The 22,119-nt window shown below is 39.6% G+C and overlaps 2 protein-coding genes across 12 annotated transcripts in view; both read left to right on the forward strand.

Moving 5' to 3' along the window:
- Nucleotides 1-2,757: 2,757 nt before the first annotated feature.
- On the forward strand, nucleotides 2,758-3,512 carry LOC110006693 (serine/threonine receptor-like kinase NFP; the record flags this gene model as incomplete). The annotated part of the gene is made up of 1 exon (XM_020663122.2): nucleotides 2,758-3,512. A coding segment is annotated over one exon (648 nt), but the record flags the coding sequence as incomplete, so codon positions are not given.
- A 394-nt stretch (nucleotides 3,513-3,906) lies between these two features.
- Nucleotides 3,907-22,119, forward strand: part of LOC18427427 (Calcineurin-like metallo-phosphoesterase superfamily protein) — a 44,593-nt gene continuing 26,380 nt past the window's right edge. For 4 of the 11 annotated variants that reach the window (XM_088854546.1, XM_088854547.1, XM_011622549.3 and 1 more), the window contains exons 1-2: nucleotides 3,907-4,277; nucleotides 19,642-19,713. In XM_088854546.1, coding sequence (XP_088710672.1) covers nucleotides 4,146-4,277; nucleotides 19,642-19,713 — 204 coding nt within the window. In that variant the 5' untranslated portion in view covers nucleotides 3,907-4,145. Of the gene's footprint in view, nucleotides 4,278-4,527; nucleotides 4,633-19,641; nucleotides 19,714-22,119 lie in introns of those variants that run through there. The other 7 variants (XM_088854552.1, XM_088854553.1, XM_088854554.1 and 4 more) reach the window with 3 other exon arrangements.

Genomic DNA, 22,119 nt, shown 5'->3' on the forward strand with positions numbered 1-22,119 from the left:
AATAGTGAACTGCATTAGACCTGCGGCAAAGCATTGTCTGAGGCCTGAAAAAGGACAATGGAAATGAGACTATTCTATTTCATAAAGTAGTGGAACAAAATGACAAGTGATCATGACTAGGATGACATGCTAGATTGAAGCTCATTATTGGTTTGACTTCTATTTTAGTATCCATTATTACTTCGTAGTTCTTCCTAGGTAATGTTGAGAGAGAATTTATACCTTGGATCATTTTGGGGTTAATGCTGAGAGTTGTATGGTTTCCAAATTTGAGATTCGTTTGAACGATACAGTTCTAAGATTTTCCACAGGTAGCTTATGTAGAAATATTGGATGTTAATCCTCATTTATGCACTTGTGTGGGTGTATCATAGTCCTCGATTTCTTTAATTTTTTTCTTCGAAAGCTTTGTGGTTAATGTATAAAAGTTTTATAGTCTATCTGAGTAGGCTAGAAATGGGCTATCCGGTCTACTGGGTGTCTAGTTTGCTGGCCAGCAAGGATGATTTTTATCCTTGGTGCTTTGTTTTCTTGTTCTATCAAGCTGATACAGATAATTGGTCTAAACAATGCGGTACAACAGAGTACTGAAAAATCTTAATTATCCGAAAACTAATTAGGCAGGCTGATAATACAATTATTTATGAGTTGTCTATCAATGTTATTGCTAAGTCCAACAAAAGTTATTAGGATCTACTTCTGTTTCTTAGGAGCAGTTTTATCATGTATTTTTCCTGTACTTGCACTAGTTCTTTATGAGCTGAAAAATATGGTTTTTCACCTATCCATCGAATCGAGTTCACTGAAGTACTTCTATGGTTCTTGTTGAATATCTTTCTGCAGTAAGCCTTCTGTTCAAGTTTATCTGTGTAATCAGCTTTACTAGTTTGGCAGGAATGTACCTATTTACATCGAATGAGAGCTTTGCTGATTTTGAGTTAGTTTTGGTCTATCAGCTTGCAGCAAATCAAGCAATTGTGGAAGATGAAGACGGCAATGATGATGACAATGCCATTTTTGTAGGGGATGAGAAGCCTGCACTTTCACGCACTCGTAACCGTCCCAAGCGCGAAGCATAAAATAGTTTCCAACAGTGCGATTTTGTAATATTTCCTATCACTTCATATGCACAGCCTTTTGGAGTTTGTATATATCCTGGAAATCTTTTAATTTGGCATCTGTTGTAATGTCTATATGCATGTGCTCAGTCATTTCTGTAGGTTCTCTTGACTATTTATATACATGAAATTAAATTATAGTGTTTTTGCAGGTCCCTCACTCACTCGGTTAAGTGTGTAAGTTCCGATAAATCTTCTCCCACTAAAGAATTTGAATTAAAAATAATAGAAAAATTCCTAAGAGTAGCAGACAATTGCTATACGTAATAATTACTTTATCCATCCAACTCTCATTTCCCTTCACACAATACTTCGAATAAACAAAACAAAGATTTTGAATTTATTAGAAATTCATTTTTTCACACCCTAGAATTAATGCCTTCACAACTAAGACATATGTGAAATTACCAAGTCATGACATTCATGCCAAAGTCCTTCGTCCCTCAACAAAAATAATGAGGAAGACATGTGCCGAAGTTTGTACAAAAATACAGGCATTTAAATTATGTCCGCTTGTCTTTGTTCTTCAGCCTTCAATTCGGCACGTATATGTATGATATATGTGTGTGTGGGAGGAGGGGCAGCTACTAAATAGGCCGTCGCCTAAAGTGAATAGTAATCTCAGCCATAAAAGTTCTAGTCAGATAGTTGGTAAAGTGAATAGTAATCTCAGCCATAAAAGTTCTAGTCTACTCAGATAGTTCTTTGAATTTTAATCTTTTATCTACAAATCAGATTAAGCTGAAATTTTATGCTATTCGACTTCCGACGGTCAATCAGCATAAAAAAAAAGCATAAAATTTCACTTTAATTTAATTTATAAAAAATAAGATCCACTCTCAACTATCAAATATGATGGAGAGGGTAACAAAATTACTCCTTGATTTAAAGTTTTCGGTGAGAACCTGTTCATTTTCTACACCTTAGATCCCAAGGATGCTCACTCGTCTGCTCCAATAGACCGTCTAGTTGGACCTTCACATGTAATATATTTTCTTTGTATAAACCAGAAACAAAATATTTTCATTACTTTTTTTTGAGTACCCCTTTTCTCGAAAACTTTGGATCAAAGTAAGAGAATATTATACAAATGTTGCTTATAAATCATATAATTCATGGTCTACCTAAAGTTTTCCCGTTTTATGTTTGCACCCTTTTTCCTTAATTGCTTTTAGAAAGACTCAGTCGCCCATATTTCGGATCTTCAAGATTTAAAATTATGCAGCTTTGAAATATAGTTTCTTTTATAATTATTGGATTTTGAATATAAAAATTTTTTTAGCCCAAAAATATGAAAGTCTGAAATTTATAAAAGCTGATAAATTTTTTGGGCAATATAAATTTTTGATATTCAAATTCTGAAAATTATAAATAGGGAAAATTACGTAAATATCCATTTCATTTTATGTTATTACCAAAAGACTTAAAACTTTCGGTTATATATGTCTGTTTTTTGGACTTAATATCTATTTACAAAAAAAAAAAAAACTACCCATTTTTCAGTTTTTCAAAAACCCAATTTATTTGTTTTTTGGGTTTTGAAGAATCGGAATTTTTTTATTACTTATATGTGGAAAAAATGAGATAATGTAGTAAAAGTGAGCAAAAGACTTAATATTTCAGTTGAAAGAATTGAAATTTTGCAGCTGCTATGTACCTACCTGTGTTGATTCCAGTCGATCAATTGCCAGTTTTATCTCAGCCTCCTTCAGGTTCTACTCGTGATTCTTCCCACTTACTCACCGATAAGTGTGATGACCACGGAGTTCTTATCATTTTTTTATCAGCTGCGGTATCTTTCCTTCTACTAGTATTGATTTATTTTGTTTTCCTAATTTACACAAAGCATAAATCAAAACATGTGGTTCTCGAGGGATCGAGCTTTGAATCGATGTTTCCAAGTCATCGGAAGAAACGTGATAAAGTCGAAAATTTGAGGCCAAGAACTCCAAAAGGAAAGAGATTAGTCGAAGCCTCATATTGTTTTGGTAAGCTGGTTTTGTATAAGAAGAGTAAAATTATAGTAGCAACCATGGATTTGAGTGAGGATTGCAGGATAGGGGGGTCAGTTTACAAAGCCACAATTGATGGGAAATATTTTCCGGTTAAGCAGCGTAGAGGACATATCACAAAGGAGATCAACAATGCGAATTCGGTGAAGCTCGCAGGTATTTCCATGGAGTCTGAGGGGAAAGAGAGAGAAAAATTGAGGAGAGCAAGAGTGGAGTTTAGGGTTTTTGAAAATCCGAAAATGGATAGTTCGGTCTTTTTTTTTAAATCGTTATAAAGTCTAAAGAACGATCAGTAATAACGAAAAGTTTAAGATATTTTGATAATTACTAAAAATAAAATAGATATTTACGTAATTTTTTCTTATAAATAATATGAATTTTTCAGGAAATTTGCGGATTTTTGGAATCTAAAAGATTGCAAAAAAAAAAAAAAGAGAAAGAAATTATGTGGTCAAATTTTTTTTAGACGCTCAAATCCGAAAATGAAAAAAAAACATGAAATTTGTGAGCTAAAAAATTTTTCAGAAATTTAAAAGCTAAAAATTGTAAAAGAAAAACAAAAAAGAACTTTTTGGCACAAAAATTGTAAAAAGCAACTAAATTTAAAAAATTCATAGTTCTGAAATATGGTAGAAATTTATATTTTAAAAGGTTTAAGAAAACATGCTCACAAATGTAAAAAAAATCATAAATTATGGGGGTTATACGCATAATTTTCTCTCCAAAACAATCTTTTGGGTGTTTAGGCCGCCGGAGTAAGTGTACAAAGTATTCCTGCGGGAGTACGGATTGAAGTTTGTCCCTACCAGCGCGATTACAAAGTCACAACTCACAAGACGTACACTCACCATCCTTTAATCTCTCACTCTGTGATTTCATATCAGAGCAAGAAACTTTCCTCCCTCCGTCTTTTGCTGTCTCGCTTTCTTCGGTGTAAAATCAAACAACCAAATCTCTCTGTCTCTCTCTCTCTGATTGCGAAATCGGAATAGTAGTTGCGTTTGAGAGTGGGAGGATGCATCATCAACAGCAACATGGTGGAAGGGACGTGTGGAGATTGACGATACTTCTGTGCTTGGCATGGGTGGGCACCCTCCTCTATGGTGAATTCTTCGCTTTCTCCATCATCCCTCATTGCTCTTGGCCGGTCAGTCACTTCATACCAACACCAATCTGTCTTATCATATCACTGTAATAAAATAATCTATTTCATTTCTGTTTTTTTTGAGGTTTAATTCTAGCTAGCTTGCACATCTATGTTATGCTCTGTGGTGCTTAGTGATTTAACCCCCATTCATTCGCATCAAACGATATGATCTGAAGCAATGCCGTTTGAACAAATCCAAGTTTACCAACTACTTGGTTTCAAAGAAATATTTGACCTTTTTTTTTTTCAGAGTTTTGGGATATTTTGGTCATCTTGAGTGATCCATGCTCTAAAATCTCCATCAAGCAATTCTATCAGCTGGCTACTTCTGCACGTATTTCAAATTTTCAATTGGGTAAGTCTTGTGGTGACTCTATCAAGCCTGGAGTTTGTTTTTTGATATAGATGGATTGGATTGGACAGTTACAATCCAAATAATTGGGAAGAACCTGAGGTGGGTTTGTGAGGGTTTGGTGCTTGAGAAAAAAGGTTTATTTGGCTGTGCCATTCCATGTTGTGATTGACAGGAGAGAGTGATTCTAGTGTGATGAGCCTGCCTCTGCTTTGTTGGTCGTTGTTTTCTTTTCCCTTTTGCGATCTTCCGACTCATTTTAGTGTTCGTTGAGTTTGGGAAGAAATAAAATTTTACTAATTATTACCTGTTTGTGTTGCCTGTGCCAACAAACTCAAGAAGTTAGGCCAATCCTATCTCTTTATTAGTACTAGGAGAAGCTATCAACTATGTGTTGAATGCCAAGAATCCTGATGTCCACAAGAGGAGTTAATCACAAAGTAGAGAGGAGTGTTGTGCTGTGAATCTGCCCTACCATCATCTACATCCATATGGTTTACATGAAAGACATGATATGAACCTATACTGTACTAAAGGACTAGTGGGCCGGTGACGCAGCCAGGCCCCAGCCACAACCAATTGTTCGTGGTTGGGCAGCCAAGGGTCGTAGGACCTTGAGGGGCAAAAGGGGGAACTAACATAATTTGGGGAAGTTATTTGGGTCCCATTTTTTATTTCAATTGTTAATTCTGATTTTTATAAAGATAATTTTAGTCATTTATTTTTAAGTTAATTATGGATGGCTTTGATTAAATAAAATGGAGGGATATGATTTTGTAGGAGCTTTTTAGGATTTTGAGTTACTTTAGTATTCTTTGAGGACTTGGTTATTTTTGAGAAGAGAGAAATTGTCTTTGGATCTTCTGAAGAGATCATTAGGGTGGACTCCCTTGCAAACCATGAGAGAGCATATCATTTCTCTCCCTTTATTAGTATTTTTATTTTGATTATTTCTTTCCCATCTTCCTCCCTTGCAGAGAGATGGTGTATTCTTTCTCCTTTATTAGTATTTTTATTTTGATTATTTCTTTCCCATCTTCCTTAGAGTGGTTATGATGTCTCCAAAAGTGGCATCCCGTGAAGTTATTTCTCGGTTAACTCAAACAATTCAAACTTTGATCAAAGCAGTACATATAATCGAGTATGCAGTTGGAGAGATTCATCGTGAAAGGAATCCAGCGTTGGAAATCGAGGCAATGATAGTGAAGGAGGTGTGACTTTCATATCTTCCTAGCCAACCTCTGGTTGGCGGCCCTGGTTAGTGAAGAGTTCAATAATCTAGCCCTTCAATTACTAAAAAAAGAGAGGGAACAGTGAATAAAAAATGATATTCCTGAGATCCAGTTTCCTCTCCATGTGAAAAATCCTATTTCGGGTAAGAGGTTGGATTTTGAGTAGTACAATGTCAATGACAAAACAATATATGATAAAAGGATCATTGAATTTAAGATGTCTGCATTAGTTCTTCCATCTTTGCATTTTTATCCATTTCTTGAGGTATTTTCGCAACCATTCATAATTTTAAAGTCGAAAGAGAAGAAGGCAAAAGAAGGATGTGAATTTGTTTTTGTTTTTTCTTGTCTCGAGATATCTTTCTCTCTTTTTCCTTCAGTAAAATATGAATATTATACATAAGATCCATTCTTGCTACCCCCCACCACTCCTTTCTTATAGATAGCCACTCTGCCGCTGTGAATCTGACTTTATCAATCAATTCAGATTTTGTTTTTGCTAAATCCTCAAAGCATCGTCTATTCTGTTCTTTCCATATTTCCCACAAAATAGATGCTCTAACTACTTACCAAATAATCTTCCCTTTACTTCCAATATTTTCTATATCCCACCCACATAATACATTCTCAATCTCTCCTGGAATGACCTTGATAATATCCAGCCATGTAACACACCACTGCCATACATACCGAGCTTAACTGCAATTAATCATTAAATGATCAACAGTTTCTTCAGCCTCTTTGCATAGAATACACACATTGGGTAATATCTTTCCCCCCTTCCTTAACATATCCATAGTCAACACTTTTTTAAGTTTCAACACCCAAAGAAAAGCATGCACTTTAAGAGGAATGGGCCATCTCCAAATCTTTGCTAAATCTCCATGTAAGCAGATTTCAACCGTAAAGGTCCCACTTTTTGTAAGTTCCCACACACATTTATCCTTCTCTTCAAGGGAGTAGAAATATTGTTGTAACATACCCAAACATTGAATATATTCATCGGTCACCACATTATCAACTCTTCTATAAGCACATAGAATACTCCAAACTGCATTAAATCCTTTCCCCTCCACCATTTCACTAATCATCTTACTCTTTGATTTTACTTTGGCAAAGAGGTGTGGGAATTGATATTTTAGAGGCATATCACCAATCCATCTTTGCTGCCAAAAGCGCACCTCTTCCCCTTTGCCTATCATCATCCTCATATTGCTAAGGAAAAAAACTCTATGAGACACTATACCTTTCCACATAATTGAAACCCCCTTCTTATTTACTCCCTTTGCCACTATACCATGCTATTTATCTATCCCATATTTTTCAGCTAAAACACATCTCCGTAACTGTTCTTTTTCATTTGCACATCGCCACCACCATTTTGTTAGCAATGCACTATTCATAATCCTCAGCCTTTTGACCCCCATCCCCCCATCACAAATAGGGGTACACACCTTATCCCACCTAACTAGATTGAAGTCTTTTTTATCATCACTTCCTCTCCTCAAAAACTTTCTCATAATACTTTCAAGAGCTTTCACAACTTTACTTGGCAGTTTGAATAGCGACATAAAGTACATTGGCAGATTTGCCAAAGCAGAGTTTAATCCTACCCCCAAGGGATAGAAGTTTATACTTCCAAGAGTCTAACTTGAACTGCATACACTGGATTAAGGGATCCCATAATGCTGCAGATCTCCCATTAAGAGATAGTGGTAAGCCTAGATACTTAATTGGAAACTTACCCACCCCACAGTTTACCACTTTTGCATATTCTTTAACTTGATCATCATCACATGCTACCCCATAAATGATTGTCTTATTCAAATTCACTTTCTGCCCTGTTACAACTTCAAAACACTTTAAAAATCTCTTTAAAGTTTTCACCTCTTCTTCACTTGCACCACAAAATATAAGTGTACCACCTGCATATTGCAGATGAGACACCATTGTACCTCCATTTTTAACTGTAAAACCTGTCAATAAACCCATATCCACCACTGATTTAATCATCACACTAAAGATCTCAGCCATGATTGTAAAGAGAAAAGGTGATAAAGGATCCCCTTGTCTAATCCCTCTTGACGCTTTGGAAAAACCTTGTGGTTTCCCTTTTATGAGTATAAAAAAATGAGTAGATTCCAAACATCCTCTAATCTACTTAAGCCATCTCTCCCCAAAGCCCATAACTTCCATTGTTTGTAATAAAATTTTCCACTCCACTTTGTCGTACGCCTTTTCCAGATTGATCTTACAAATAATACCAGCCTTTTCCTCCGCAAATCTAGAACTAATCACCTCTTGGGCACACATTATACTATCAGTTATCTGTCTATCTTGAATAAATGCTGATTGAGGATGCTTTACTATCATCGGCAGAACACACTTTAGTCATCTAGCTAGACACTTGGCCAAAATTTTGTATAAAATAGAGAGTAGACAAATAGGCCTTATATCGCCAAGACTCTCAATCACCCCCTTCTTTGGAATCAAGGCAATAAAAGTCGAGTTTAAACTCACATTTACTATACCCCTCTCATAGAACTCAGTCATCATCCCCACAACTTCTTTTTTGTCTTAATCCCAAAAATGTTGAAAAAATCCAAGTGGAAATCCATCTGGGCTAGGGGCCTTATCCCCTACCAAATTGAACACGCTTTCTTTAATTTCAACTTCAGTAAATGGTCTCTCTAACCATCTACTTCAATCTCTCTAACTGGGAGATATTTGAAGCAGTATTATTCATAGACCACGGTCCAAGCCGCACAACCCTAAACTGCATGGCATCAGTCCAAGCTATACGACCCTATACTATAGCGCACATCTTGGTTGCACGACGATAAACTGCATAACACATGGTCACGAAGGCACAACCTTAAACTTGCCTCCATTAGGTCTTAGTGGATGACCTTAAAACACACCAACCTTACGGTCTCGAAGGCACGACCTTAAACTTGCCTCCATTAGGTCTTAGTGGATGACCTTAAAAATACACCTACTCGACCGTCATGACGGCATGACTTTAAACACGGCTCCCTATGATCATGACGACATGACCTTAAACACTCCTCCCCATCGTCACGATGGCATGACCTTAAAACTGCCTCCTCAAAAAGACAAACTTTACGAAAACCTAAAAGGGAGTCATGGGTAAAAGAGTCAAAAGAAAAGAAAAGAAAAGAAAAAATGACGGGCGTAATAGTATCATCAGCTGTTACGAGTAAAATATGTCAAAAAGAAAGGAAGAAAAATGGGCACGGTGAAACCCCCAAGGGCATCGTGAGTAAAAATGTAAAAAGGCATACATGGTGTAAAAACTATGGGTAAAAGCGCCACAAAAGAAAAATACTGACGGGGTTTTTTGTGAAAACCGAAAATGGCACATACCCTAAGGGCTTGGATGAAAACCCGAAAGGGCATTCAAGTCATGCATGATGGAGATCAAATATGCTTCCAGATTCATCTTTTAGCCCCCTTCTAGAGGAGACAAGGGCTTGTCATAAAAAGATGAGAGAAAGATGCAAACCATGAAGCGAAAGAAGCAAACAAGTCAGGCAAAAGAAAGGAGCATTCATTCCATGTGCAAGAAGATTACAAAATTTGTGGTTACAAGTCTTAAATTCGCAAAAGAAAAGAGAGAAGATAAAATAAGCAAGAGGGTAAGGACTTCAGGGGCCCCCAGAAATTGTCAAGGGCTGCACGAATCCTTGCGTTCAATGCTTCTGAATGCTTTGAAGCTGCCTTCATCTGTTCTTTGAGGGTGGAGATTGCCTTGATGATCTGACTTGACCATGTACTGGTCGATTCTATCTCAGAGTACAGTTTTTCCAACTCTTAGGATTTGCTTTGGGCTTCTGCTCGCCGCTGATACAACTTGGCCTTCACTATGACAGGCCTGCAACCTTGCTATTTCTTCTTCTATAGCCTTCAACTCTGCAAGACAAGCCATATCTTCATCCTTGAAGCTATCTTGATAAGCAATGAGAAGGGCCTTCTTTTCATTATAGCCTGCTATTAGGTTCTGATGTTGAGTCAGGGAATCTTCCAAGGAAGTCAGCTGAGTGCCGCATAGTTCTTGCACATCAGATTCACTCTGTAGAGCTTCGCCTCTCGACCATTCCAGGTCATACAGAAGACCTTTGAAACGTTGAAATGTTTCGTTTCCAAAACTTAAGTTGCTCAGGGCAGCTGCACAACCTCTAAATGCAACAATCTCAAGTTCAAGATTAGAGAGAGAGTGTCCCTTTAATCTCTGAAGACTAGTCTATAATAAGGTTGCTACCAACGAGGCCTTCTTATTTGATAAAGTGCTCAATACTGAAGAACGCAAAGAGGAGCTAGCCACAGCTAGTGGGGGAACTTCAACAATAATGGCTGATTCGTGAGGTACAAGAGCTAAAGTCTCACTTGAAGGAGCATCTGGCTCAGATCTAGGCTCTGCCTCTGAAATTGTTGAAGTGGGTACTTTTGGAGCCGTTACCTCTGTATCTGGGATAACATTGATTGCTCCGGTATCATCATCAAGGCTGCATGCTTCTTCAGCAATGGTGAAAGGAAAGTCTGCCTGACCTGGTGGTGAGAGGGTTGAAAGCTGCATTGCCTCAGGCTCAGTGCTCACATCATCGGTCGGGCCACCATCACTAGGTGCCTCCATGACCATACAAACTATCTCCACCATAGGGGCAGGAATGCTCTTTGAACGATAGCTCAGACTAAACGAAGTTTTATCAGAAGGAGCTGGTTGAGCTATGACGACCTCGGGTGTTGGGATAACTGGCTCTTTAATGGGAGGCATCACTCTTGATAACGGAGTTGGGCATGGAAAAGCCTTGCTCTTTGCACGTTTCTTAGGTCTCGGAGGTAAATCATGTGCCTTACCTGGGGCAGATTGTACGGAGGGAGATACATCTTGATCTGAAGAAGTTCTTTTGCTCAATCGAGCACTCTTTCGATGAACCTCAGACTTTGAAGTATCACTGGGTTCGGCACTCTCTGATGCCTCCTTCTTTGCCCTTTTCCCTTGAGTTGCCTTGTTCGGCACTCTCTGATGCATTGAGATCTTGTGTGGGTTGGCCCTCGTGGCCTGGAACAGCACGGCCCTTGGTCTATTGAAAAATGGAGCAAAGATTATCAAAGAGAGATTTGGTTTCACCTTCAAGAAAGAGGTATTGAATAGAAGTATGGTTTGCAGCAAGTGACAGAGGGACACTGAGATCTTTCCAATTTAATGGGTAGTCAAGCTCATGAACTTTGGAAAAGACGAGAGGGGTGATATATTTATCATGTTTCGTATCAACCTTGGTGGCGTTGATGGCTTTCCACTCATGTGTCTCCCTCCAACAGGAGCGGTTAGTCGTGTTCCACCATTGCCAATAGCTCTCAATAGCATGACCGACACGACCGTAGTGGGGAACAACGAACTTGCTGAACCCAGTGAGAGTAAGGCAAGTTGCCCATGCCATTCGCATATTGCTGTCTGTCCAGGATTCATGCCTCACACCTGAAGCATGTGGGTCTTGCAAAGCCCCTTTCTTCCCATACTTCTTCTTGAAGAGCACCGAGAATGAACATCCCTGGTCCAAACCATGTTGGCGTGCAAATCTGTGAGGGTAATAGGCCTCTACCTTCTTGTCACCAACACCTCGGTAAGGCAGAATGCATCCCTTGACACTTAAAAGATACATCACTTCACAACTTTCAGTGGTGTGTCCATCAAAAACCTCACCAAAAGCATCAGTAAAGACACGATCAGTGGGGCCACCTATAAGGAAATGCTCTCACGAGAAAAGAAAGAGCTATCGGCAAGAAATCGACGTGCCTCATTCGGGCCCCTGAATATAGCCTTCTTCCCTGCAATTCTCATCATTTGAGGACAGGTGTGCTCTGACAGGTCCTCATTACGCTCGTATGCCCCAGGGGAATAAGGGGAGTCATTTTTTCGGAATAAGCAGAGAGCCGGCCAAAGATGTAATGGACAGGGAAGGCAGTTGTAAAGCGACCGAGAAGGACCTCCCCATTGAAAGATTCATTGCTAGCCTCACTCAATACTGCCTTGCCACGAGCAATCGCTCCCATGCTGTGGTATATGCTGCAAAGAACCGGCTAAGCTAGGGCATACTGACGCTCTTGGGCATGCTCACATGCCACGAAGAAACATCTGGAACGGATTGCATTGCTTCTTGACTCCAGAAGTGCAAACTTGCACAAGAAAAGAGTAAGGTAAGCCGCCAAGTATACGTGATCCTTTTCAGTGCTCTTGGGATGGATCACAGACGCTTGGTTCTCTATTTCCCTCTCTTGAGCGTCATCATCCAAAGTGATACTGGAATTGGGTTCCTCCTTATCTTTACGTTTCCCATGGAAGAAATGTTGCCAAGCGACGAAATGTACCATCTTGCTCTTATTCTCCGAGTGTAAGAGTTGGAAAATTTCAAAGAGCTCGTGAAGTTTAGGAGGTGGTGCTTCGCCATTCATGAGTTGGGTACCAAAAATCACCCCATTGCTAGGGATGAATTCTTCATACATTACTCCTAACATGGGTAGTCCACCAGTAAAATGCATATCAAGGAGAGTAATTCCCCCTTCACGGTGATCAAGAAGCCAGCTATTGCTCATATAGCTCCAGGTCTCCAATAGAGCTCTTATTGTATTAGAGCATCTATCATAATACCCAACTGAACATTGGCAAGCTGCATCTAAGGAGCATGATTCAAGATCTTTAGAATGAGATCAAAGAACATCAATAGTCCAGGTACTGTACCCTCTCATGTACTGATGCTCTCCTTCATACCGAAGTCCAAGAGCAGACCAATGGAAGCCTTTGTTCTTCATCATTCTTTTCCCTAAGTGGGGAGGTCTAAACTTGAGTCATTATTCCTATGAAGGGAGTGGTATATAGGTATACCATCTTCTTGCATTACTGGCTTGCCATCTTCATTCTCATAAAGGTAAAATGAAGCGTCTTCACCTACATAGGTGACGCTCAAAAGCCACTCTAGTTTGCAGGTGAGCTTAAGACTTCTGAGAGATGAACTCCTGGTGAAGGCATCACCAGTATAAGAATCAGTGCCTAACTCTCCAGATCGTGGCAGTTGAGTCACATCAAGAACTTTCACTGCATAAGAAGTACAAGATAATAGTTAGAAAAGAGCAAAGGAAAAATTTGATGGAACTTATACTTCAAGAAAGAAGGCATCAAGGATTTTGAAAAATTCCGGCAGCATCTCCTCTATATGCAGGAGGTTTATAGAAGAAGTTCTTGTTCAAAGAGATCATGAGTCAGTGGGTCAAGCCCATCGAGAAATATGACTCTAAAGAGCTCCCTTTTCTAGCATAAAAGGCACTGAATATGAATAGGAACGCCAAAAAATGCATAAAAATTCATGACTATACTCAAGCGTGTCAAACTATGCATAAAAATGCTCAGAAAATGCATAATTATGCATGACTATGCTTGACTATGCTCAACTATATCAGAAAATGCATGACTATGCTTAATTGTTCATAAAAATGCATTAACTATGCCATGAGAATGCTGAAGATGGCAAGCCATGATTCGAAAATGCATGAGGATGCGAAGGGATGCACGACCGTGCTATGAAGATCCTAAAGATGCTGAGCCATGCACGAAGATGCATGGGGATGTGAAGGGGTGCACGAAACTGCCTTGAAGATGCATAAAAATGCATGAAGATGCTCAAATATTTAAGAAAATGCTCGAAGATTCCTTGAAGGTGCATAAAAATGCATGAAAATGCTCAAATATTCAAGAAAATGCGTGAAGATGCTCAAAAGATGCTCAAGATGCAAAATGGATGTTCAAGGAATGATCAAGCATGCTAAAAAATGCTTAAGAATGTTCATATATGTTCAAGGATGCTCAATCATCAAGACTGTGCTCAAAGAGTACAAAACCATGCTGGACTATGCTCAAAAATAAATATTCATGCATAAGGATAAGCATGGAGCATACAAGAAGAGACAATGGGAAATATGAAATGAGAAAGAGCATAGAAAACATGAAAAGAAAGAAGAAGGGAAGAAATTGTTACCTTGAGGTTGGGAGGAGCTAGCCATGGCCTCAAAAGACCTCTTCAAAGCCTCTTTCTCATTCTAAAAGAAGTCTCTCTCTCACTTTCTCTCACTAGAAATGAAAAAATGAGTGAAAAAGGGGGAAAATGGGGGAAAATGGAGTTCCTCTCACTTTTATATAGCCTTTGAAAATGTTCATTCCCCCATATACCCACACAAGTCCTTTATTTCATAAAGGTCCACAAGAGAAGAAAGTGGAATTTGGAAGAAGATGGAGGATCTTGAAGTCGAAAAATGACCATCCATGCTGTTAGTCAAGCCTTAGTCAAAGATTTTACTGAGGGGTAAAAACATCCAAGTGGACATTTGAAAGGCCAAATAACATCAGAATGGGACGAGGCTGGGCTCGTTGCGAAGCTCGGGCCTGGCAATATTTAAATGCACTCAAGACGGGTCGAAAATAGGCCCTTGGCCTCAGTAGAAAGAATAGATTTTGGATGGGTAATATGGACCCATGGAAGCTTGGTAGGCTCGAGTTTTGAAAATCAGCTAAACCCGGGTTTATTGGGTTAATGAACTCAGAGTTTGGGCTTAAAAGGGTTTAAAGGGGCTAATGGGCTCAAGGTTTTAGGCTTCACAGAGTTGAGTGGGCTAATGGGCTTAAAGTTTTGGGTTTCACAGGATCACGCACTGAGGGGTTAGTGTGTGCCAGTGAGTCCAAAGGGTGTAACCCCTTTGTCCACTTTGTGAATGAGTGTAATAGTGTGTGTTGAGCTCACGGCCGAGCCGTGGACTCGTGTGAGTAATTGAGAGAGATTGTTGTATGAGAGAGAGTAAAATGAGAGAAAGTGAGATGGACCCGCCCTTTGATTCTCATTAAGAATAGAGAAAAGAGGGATGAGAGAGTGGGGGAAGAAAGGGAGTGGGCCTGCCTTTATTGTGGGCTCGAGTAAAGGGGTGAAAAGAGAGATGAGAGGGATGAGAGAGGAAGGAATAACGGGCCTCTAGTTGGGTTCGTGCCCAAGCTTGAACGAGAGAGGGAGAGAGAAAAAAGAGGGCTTGAGAGAGAAGATAGATGACGGGGTCCGAAGTTGGGCGTGGGCCTGTACTCAATTGAGAGAGAGAGGGACGAGAGGGTTGAGAGAGAAGAGAGTGATGGGCCCGCGGCTGGGTGCAGGCCCGTGTGTAGACGAGGGGGTAGAGAGATGAGAGAAAGAGCGGAGGAGAGAGTGACGGGCAGGAGGCTTGACGAGAGGGAGAGAAGAGTGCCCGAGGAGGTTCGTCTGGGTCTTAATTGGCCTGGCGGTCCGAGCCATATTTAGTGAGAGTTCGAGTGTAGTATCAACTACTGAAGGAGCTGAATTCAAACCACACTGCTGGACTGCTGGAGGGCTTTCGTATTGATCTAAGAGGGCTAAGGCCCGGGTGTGTCTCATGAACTTAACCAGTGGGGTAGGTGTTCGAGTCTACCTCTTTACTTCTTTAAAATTCTCTCACTGTTGGACACCTATCCGCATGCGACCCACGAGCACCCACACGCACGTAAGTCGAGCGGTTGTTTGAGAGGGGGTTCATTGAGTCGGGCACCCTACGTGCGCCCGAGCGACGGTAAATCCAGGCCTGACCAAATAGCGACTCCACTGGGGAGTTTGAAATGGGTTAATGAGGCATTCACGCCAGGTGGAGTGCAAGAGCTGCCTCGAGAGTACAGAGTGGTCCAATAGAAGTGGCCATCCGGGGGTTGATGACTTTGAAGAGCTGCCCCCTTCTATCTCTCGCTCTTTCTCTCTCCCTTTCACTTACTCTCTATCTCTTGAAATCTCACCCTCTCTCTCTCTCCCCTGAAGATCTCTCTCTCTTCTCATGGCTCTTTTCTGGAATAGCCATTATCATCATCTGCTGCTTATTAACCATCTCCTCCTCATCTTCACTTTCATCTATCACAATGACCTTGTCTTTTGGCCATTCACTACCATCCGAAGCATTAGGTGGCTTTTGCTTACTTGCCATAGCTGCTTTTCTATATGGTAAGAGCCTACAAATACTTCTCATGACTTCCTCTTCTCTAACCCAAACCATTTTCTGCACTACTTCCTTCTGGTTATCGCTACAAGGACAGCGTGGCAATTTTCTGCATTTTGTCTTCTTCCTGCTGTACCTCCTCTGTAAACCCCTTCCCATCTATCACCACCACCGCTGTACTACCCTCCTCTCCATCAGCCACATGTCCCTGACTATAGCCCATATAAAATCTCCCATCATGCCTTAAAGATACGCCTTCCCTAAAACTTATATTGTTTCAAGAATGCCCTTCAAAATTTACAACCTCATCCTCCTTACCATGCCTATCATTTATTTTATTTTTCCCATTTGCAATCGCCGTCCAATCAACAATAACTTTACCATGTGTTCCCTCACACGCCATTCCATCTTCCCACTCTTTTTAGACATGTATCCCATTTGAAAATTGCCACGCTGTCCATTCCCCTGACCTTTATGCTCATTTGTCCACCTGTTACCATGCTGTCCGTGCCACATTCTCTCTTGTCCATTCATCTACGTGTTCCATCGTCTTCCCAGTGCTGACCGATTCCTCTGTCCTGCATTCATCTTTTGATGCCATTGTTGATAATCCTCAGATCTCCAGTTTCTTCTTTTTGCGATATGTTATTCTTCGAACTAATCCTTAGATTGCTTATCCTTCAACCCTTCTTGCTCTTCTTCCATCTTCCTAGACCTATTTCTATCACCGATTGGATCCACCACCACAATTTTCAGCAGGAATTCATAATTTTGAAAAGCCCTCGTCAAAACTTGAGCACGAGTTTCCTCCAACCAGAGGAGACTGAAGCAGGCACATACTGGTCTAATTTGGGTTTTTTTGTTTTAATGGAATTTAATTAAGGGAATTGAGGGATATATTTTGGGGATTTTTTATTAGTCTTTAACTTTAGATTATCGAGGTTTAGTAAGTTTTTATTACATTTTTATTATTCTTTTTATTTCTTGTTATTTCTTATTTTATTAGGTGTAGAGTCAGGTATCTATGTTTAAGTTAATAATGGGTGGCTAAGATTAAACAAAATGGATGGCTAGGATTTCGTAGGAGCTTTCTAGGGTTTTTGAGTTACTTAAATACTTGTATTTAAAGGGAAGGAGATCCCTCTCTGAGAACTTGGTTATTTTTGAGAAGAAGGAAATTGTTTTTGGACCTTGTGAAGAGATCTTTGGGGTAGACTCCCTTGCAGCCCCTGAGAGAGCGTATTTATTATTTTTATTTTAATTATTTCTTTCCCATCTTCCCTCCATCTTCCTTGCATCAATGGTTACTGGAGCGCCCCTAAAGGGCTTGGTTCCAGCTTGAAATCTAGATCCGACGCTCTAAAGCAAGAATCTCGACCGAAGCTTTTTTTTTTTTTTAAGGGAGGTTGATCCGTTTTCTAGTAATCTCGATCCCTTATTCATATAGATTTAGATCCCCCTAATGAGGGAGCCTGATCCCTATATTTGTGGATCTTGATTCCTATCATGTTGGGATCTTGATCCCCCGATTCAGGGATCTCGATCTCTATATTTGTGGATCTTCATCCATTTCATTTTAGTATTCTTAAACATCAAGAATTAAAATATTTAGATTGCTATGTATAGATTGTGGACTATAGAGTATCAGACTAGATTGTAAAATGTATAAACCATATCAAGAATTAAAATAATTAAAGCATTTAATACAATGGGAAGAGGGAACCCGATCCATTGTGCAATGGGATCTTGTTTCCATGAGTATTGGAACTGCGATTCTTTGTATTTATGGATCGAGTACCCCAATTTGTATGGTTGTGGTCCCGAGGTAATTGGGATTGACATCCTATCAGAAGTGGGATAGGCGGTATGGATCTTGATCCCCCACTATTGGAACTTTTGGCCCATGTCGATCCGATGATCCCGTTCCCAATCCCGGAGCTGTGCCCTCTCCGGTTCCTAGTAATTATGGTCTGGACTCGTTTGGTACTTGGAGGACATATCATTGCTGTCGATAAATCGATCCTTTATGCTGATGAGGATAAAGGACCTAAGTATGGTAATCGGGGTTCAAAGAGCATTTGAAGCACAAATATTGGACACGGGGCAGTCTAGGAGTGTCATGAGCATGCATGAACATGGAAAATGAATGCTAAAGTGAAAGAAATTGAAAGTGAATTTTTTGAGTCCAGTGTATACCATGAGTGAGTATAATTATATTGATATTGTGACTCTGGGTTGGTAAGTGACCCAAGCCATAAAAATCAACCCTTTAGAGTGTAGTTACATGTATTATTGGTTCGAACTTGCTCAGGGGAATGACACTTGCTAGGAAGTTCAAACAATTCCGACCTTTATGGAATGGGACTTTATTTAAGAGGGATCTTATTTTGAAGTTTTTCTTTCTCTTTTGAGAAATTGATATTATGTTGGACTTAGTACGGGGGTGTTAGGAACCTTCTTAGAATTTTGTACTCATTCTGGATTCCTCTCCCTCTCTCTCTATAGCTATCTCTCTCGTTTTATGGGTTTCTAAGGAATATCTTCTCTTTAGAGTTTTTCCAATTGTAAAATGGAATATTATACTAGTGAAGAAGATCTCTAACTGAGAGTTTGAGTTGAAGCTCTAGAATGGAAGATTCATGTGGCATCATGTGAGAAATGGGTACATTTTCTCAGCCATGTTTGAAATTGTGAACACAGGGGGATATGTTACTATCAAGATTGACCAAAGATGAAGGCTTCTTTATGATCTCGAGCTGCAACTTGCAGGTTGCATATTAAGGCTGCATGATCTGAAGCACTAAGAGGACCACTAGACGAGAGTAATAAGACGACGTCAATTCCAGATTTGTAGCTAATGATTGGAAGGAAGCTTCTTAGAGGTTTCCTGTTTGCATGTATAGAACATAGCTTTTCACCTCTTATAATTATATAGATGTTTTCTGCATTCTAGTGGAATAAATTTCCTGCAGATTTTGTTCCTCTCTCATTATGGTTCATTGACAACTGTAAGGAAACATTACTTATAAAAATGACAAAGGAAAAAACAGAAAAAAAGAAGTAAAGGGAACACCAAGTTGGCAAGTTAATTCTTCGATCCAGCTCAAAAATCATGTGAAACCAAATGCTAGCATCCCCAATACAAACGAAGGATGCTCATTCGTCTTGTAAATTTGTAATAAACCTCAAATGGAAATCCAAAGTATCAGTCCTTCCCTCCATCATACCACAAAACACACTTGTTCTGTCTAACAGATTACTTCAAGTTCCGCCTTCTTCCTAAGCAATATAGAGAACCTTAGGTAGCTGTGCCAATATGATAATGCAATAAGTACATGTTACTTCGTCTATGAAAATCCATAACATGTTGAAATCTAATAGCAATTCAAGAATCATCCCATTTTATGTTGATCAAGTGCATGGTATGATGTTTGATTTTCTACTATGGATACTGTGTTCATCTGCTTTTGTAGGCAATTGATTGGTTGCTTATCCCTTCTTGAGCACCTAAACAACGTATCTTTTTTCTATCTTGTGGACTTCGATTTTAGTCACTATATGGCTTCATTTCATTCATATGAAATTTGCCTCCTTGTTGCCTTTAATTGCTCCATTATATTCTTAGTCCTGTTTCTTTTACTTCAGAGTGATGTAGGCAGGAGTTTTGACCTGTCAAATCGATTAACTAGTACGAGAATATTCACTAACTTAGATTTCTCTTTGCTAGGCTATAGAGAATTCAAATGAAGCAGGATATGGCCACAAGCTGATTAAGATTGCTGTAATTGCTGATCCACAGGTCATTATCATACTATTACATGTTCCTTGCCTTTCTTTTTTGATTATTGTTGTTGTAAGAGATATTTGATACATGCATGCATGCACAATATATGTATAGATAGTTATGAAATATACATATAGATTGCTATGCATCTATGTAATGTATATATGCAACTATTTATGTGCATATCATTTACCTCCCTTGGGGCATGTTAGCACTGTATTCAATTATTATGGAGTTCTGTAATCGATGTCAACGAGGATGAAAGAGTAAGGAGTACTGCAATTATTTTCTATCTAACCATGTATGTGGTGATAGCGGTGCAACATTACTTGCACAGGATGTTGTCACCCTCTGGGTAAGTTGTTTATCGTCATCTTCTTTGAGGTTTAGTAGGGATGAGGCTTTATTGAACTTTAGATTGTAGGTTACAATATATGACTTGCAGGGTACAAAATTCATAACACCTACTCAGAATTTACTAGTGCAATAACGACATACACGTGTATATACAGCACATACCCATCTCCAGCAAGTACCATTCTTATATATTCACACGCAATGACTGCTGCTGGCACACACATTCCACAAAGTCTGTTAAGAAGAAGAGAGCAAAATCATGGAGAGAATTAACATTCCATTACCAAATTCCAAATATCAGTCTGACCTTACATTTACACCCTTATATAAAGTCAGTTTCCTATTTTACATGTTTTGATGCAATATACACACACAATGGCCGGATCATAGCCAGTATGTCTGCTTTCTCAGACTTCATTTTTGCGAACAATCTCCTCGATACCCCCCTCAATGGTTCACTCCATCTGGTCCAATGATGCTGAGTGCCCCACTCTGGCCAAAATTGACCGCTTGCTCATATCTTCTGAATGGAAGGAACAGTTCCATGGCTCCCACTCGTATGCTCTACCAAAATTAGTTTCAGAATGTAAACCTATCATACAAGACACTCAACCATGTAGGATCAGGAGTAAACCCTTTTGGTTTGAACTCACCTGTTTCAAAGAGCATGACTTTCTAGACTTCATTCCTTAGTTGTGATCCTCTTTCATTATTTTAGGGTCGTTGGGATATAGACTTCAAAGGAAATTAGAGCACTTGAAACACACATTGAAACATTGTTCCATGAACCTACCAGGGAGCTTTCGAGGACTTACGACTCTATCACTAAGAAGGTTAGTGATCTAGATTCCTCTAGAAGGATCTGGAGCCATCACACCATCAGAGAGAGCCAATTGAATTGAAGCAAAGATTAGGGATTGAGCTATCTTTGCTTGATTCAAACAGGAGCTATCTTTGCTTGATTCAAAGAGGAAGATATTTTTTGATAACAGAGACACCCATATCAAATGGCTCAAAAAGGGGGACAGAAAACACTTCTTTCATAAGATTGCTAATTACAGAAGAATAGCTAACACCATTACTTACATAGAGGGAGGGGGTAGACAGTTCCAAGAACCCTTTGTGATCAAGTGAGCCATCCTGAGGTTATTCAAAAAGGATTATCCAACCCTCCCCTAGACCTAGACCATATATATTGGACGTAGCCTTTAGGACCATCCTAGAGGACAGAGCTGCTTGGCTCAAGCAACCCTTCTCCAAAGACAAAATTCGCAAGGCTATTACTGACCTAGGACTAGATAAGGCTCTTGGCCACAATGGGTTTCCTATGGCAATGTTCTCTAGATTTTGGGAGAACATGGCGTCCGAATTCCTAGCCTTCTTTAACGAATTTCATAGCTGAGGCTGCACACACAAGGGCATAAATGTGACTTTCTTTGCCTGGTTCCCTAAATCAGAAGGGTTGATAGAATTGAATACCCCTTATAAGATTCTCACCAATGTCCTTGCCATTAATCTGCAGTAAGTCCTAGATTTGATCATATCCCCCATCTAGAATAAGCATGTTCTAATAGCACATGACCATTTGTTCTAGGCACATGGCCGAGCAACCTGGTGTAATCATCGAGTTAGATTGGCAAAAAGGCTACTATCATGTAGTTTGGGCGATAGCCGCGATATTGGATGAAGTCCTTAGAATGGTTGGATAATGGATGCAAGGTTGCATCTCTCATTCCAGTTAATATGCCTGAATGTTACTTCTCTACCCTCCATAGCCTAAGGCAAAGGGACTCCCTTTCTTTTCGTGATTATTGTCGAGGTCTTCAACATGTCCCCTTCCCAAATGTTTGAACGAGGTTATCTAAAGGGTTTCGGAGCCAATAGGAAAGGCCTTAAAATTATCCATCTACAATATGCGGATGACACCCTCGTCTTCTGCAGCACCTCCTAGCAACAGTTATACAAACTATGGTTATTTTGGAGAAGCTTTGGACTCTGCTGACTCTGCTCAGATATGAAAGTCAACATGACCAAACAAAGCTTATGGCAATTGGCTTCGACAGG

The sequence above is a fragment of the Amborella trichopoda genome, chromosome 12 (genome assembly GCF_054954075.1).
Source record: "Amborella trichopoda isolate Santa Cruz 75 chromosome 12, AtrichopodaSantaCruz75HAP2 v2.0, whole genome shotgun sequence".
In the NCBI taxonomy this organism is placed as follows: Eukaryota; Viridiplantae; Streptophyta; class Magnoliopsida; order Amborellales; family Amborellaceae; genus Amborella; species Amborella trichopoda.